This window comes from Olea europaea, unplaced genomic scaffold (assembly GCF_002742605.1).
Source record: "Olea europaea var. sylvestris unplaced genomic scaffold, O_europaea_v1 scaffold28658, whole genome shotgun sequence".
Classification (NCBI taxonomy): Eukaryota; Viridiplantae; Streptophyta; class Magnoliopsida; order Lamiales; family Oleaceae; genus Olea; species Olea europaea.
In genome coordinates this window covers 1-1,428 of record NW_019247188.1, presented here as the reverse complement: position 1 = coordinate 1,428, position 1,428 = coordinate 1, and the positions used below count along the sequence as shown (strand labels likewise).

The 1,428-nt window shown below is 35.3% G+C and overlaps 1 protein-coding gene across 1 annotated transcript; it reads right to left on the bottom strand.

The window, feature by feature from the left end:
* Nucleotides 1-17: 17 nt before the first annotated feature.
* Nucleotides 18-1,419, bottom strand: LOC111384201 (anthranilate synthase alpha subunit 1, chloroplastic-like). The gene is made up of 3 exons (XM_023008461.1): nucleotides 1,079-1,419; nucleotides 795-881; nucleotides 18-624 (listed from the first exon to the last, which is right to left on the bottom strand). Exons 1-3 carry the CDS (start codon nucleotides 1,121-1,123, stop codon nucleotides 214-216), a joined length of 543 nt encoding a protein of 180 aa, XP_022864229.1. The 5' UTR covers nucleotides 1,124-1,419; the 3' UTR covers nucleotides 18-213.
* Nucleotides 1,420-1,428: the final 9 nt, after the last annotated feature.

Below are 1,428 nucleotides of genomic sequence, written 5' to 3'. Positions count from 1 at the left end.
TAATTCAAATTTACAGAATAAATACATTTTCCTGTATTTTGTTTCTGCCTGTTCAAGCACCCTAATTCTAACCTTCAATATTCATTTCCAGCCATCTTTTTCTCAAATTTTTAAAGATATTTTACATAAAAGAGACAAATTTGATAAATACATTTTCCTCTATTTTTGATTCCATTCACATTTTTTTCCCTTTTTGGTGAGCTAAATGGTCATCTAAACAAATTTTCTCTTGGCCCAACTTTTTTGGACCAGGGTCCAGGGCAGCTTGTGCATAGGTCCGTCAATGGCTGGCTTCCCAAATCCTTTGTTCACAAATGCCGACTCAGCCAGCTCAATGGCACGAACAAGAATGGCGGCTTTTCTTTGACACTCCATATGCTTGTCGTCGGGATTGCTATCAGCTACAATTCCAGCTCCAGCTTGAAGATGAGCAACCCATTCTTGACGGATGTTTGCATTCTTGTACGAATACATAGTGTCATAACGAGCTCTAGTAGAGAACACCATTGTCCTGAGAGCCAACGCGATATCCATATCGCCTAGAAATGATATTCCTCCAAAGCCACCACTATAAGGTCCTCGTCTTGTTACTTCGTATTGATCAATTAACTCCATGGCCTTAACCTGTAGTAGAAGAAGAAGAAAAATAACCTTAAAAGATGACTTGTGTAAAGTTTCTTTTTTCCCTGAGACAGCAAGATTAGTATCTAGACGATCGAGTATTTTGTTGAATGGCTAGTAAACGATAACAAATGAGGAAAGAGTAATAAATAAAAGGAAGAAAATATAATGACCTTTGGTGCTCCAGCAACTGTTCCAACCGGCAATGCAGCTTGCAGTGCATCCCAGCAAGTTAGATTATCAAGCAACTCCCCAGTGATCTGTGAGTAAAAGTTCTAGTCAATTATGTACAATTTCTTCTTTAATAAAGTTTTCAGGAGCATATAAAGCTAATTAAGTTCCCTAAAGAGAATAGAAAGTAGTTCTTTAAAACATGCAAATGAAATGGAATGAAAAAACTTCAAAGATTTTTATGCTTCCACGGATCTTTAAAGCTGAACTACTAGTAAATTCTCACAGTAGAGCTGATATGCATCACATGGGAGTATCGCTCAACCGTCATAAGCTTTTCAACTTTTACAGAACCAGATTTCGAAACCTACATCAAGAATCCAGATAATATAGTAGATTAAATTTATGTTTTAATGGGTAAGCTGTTTCATATGACAAAGAAAGTAATAATGGAAAAAGCTAGAGAGGCAATCATTCATAATTTACTCTTGAAATAAATCGAACCAAGATTTACTCAACAATTACATGGTTTGCCTCTTGATCGCAATATCATCAATACCAATTATTTACTGCTCAAATGCATAAAATATCAATACATATCTACTTTAATTATGACTATAATCAATAAAAAAGAAA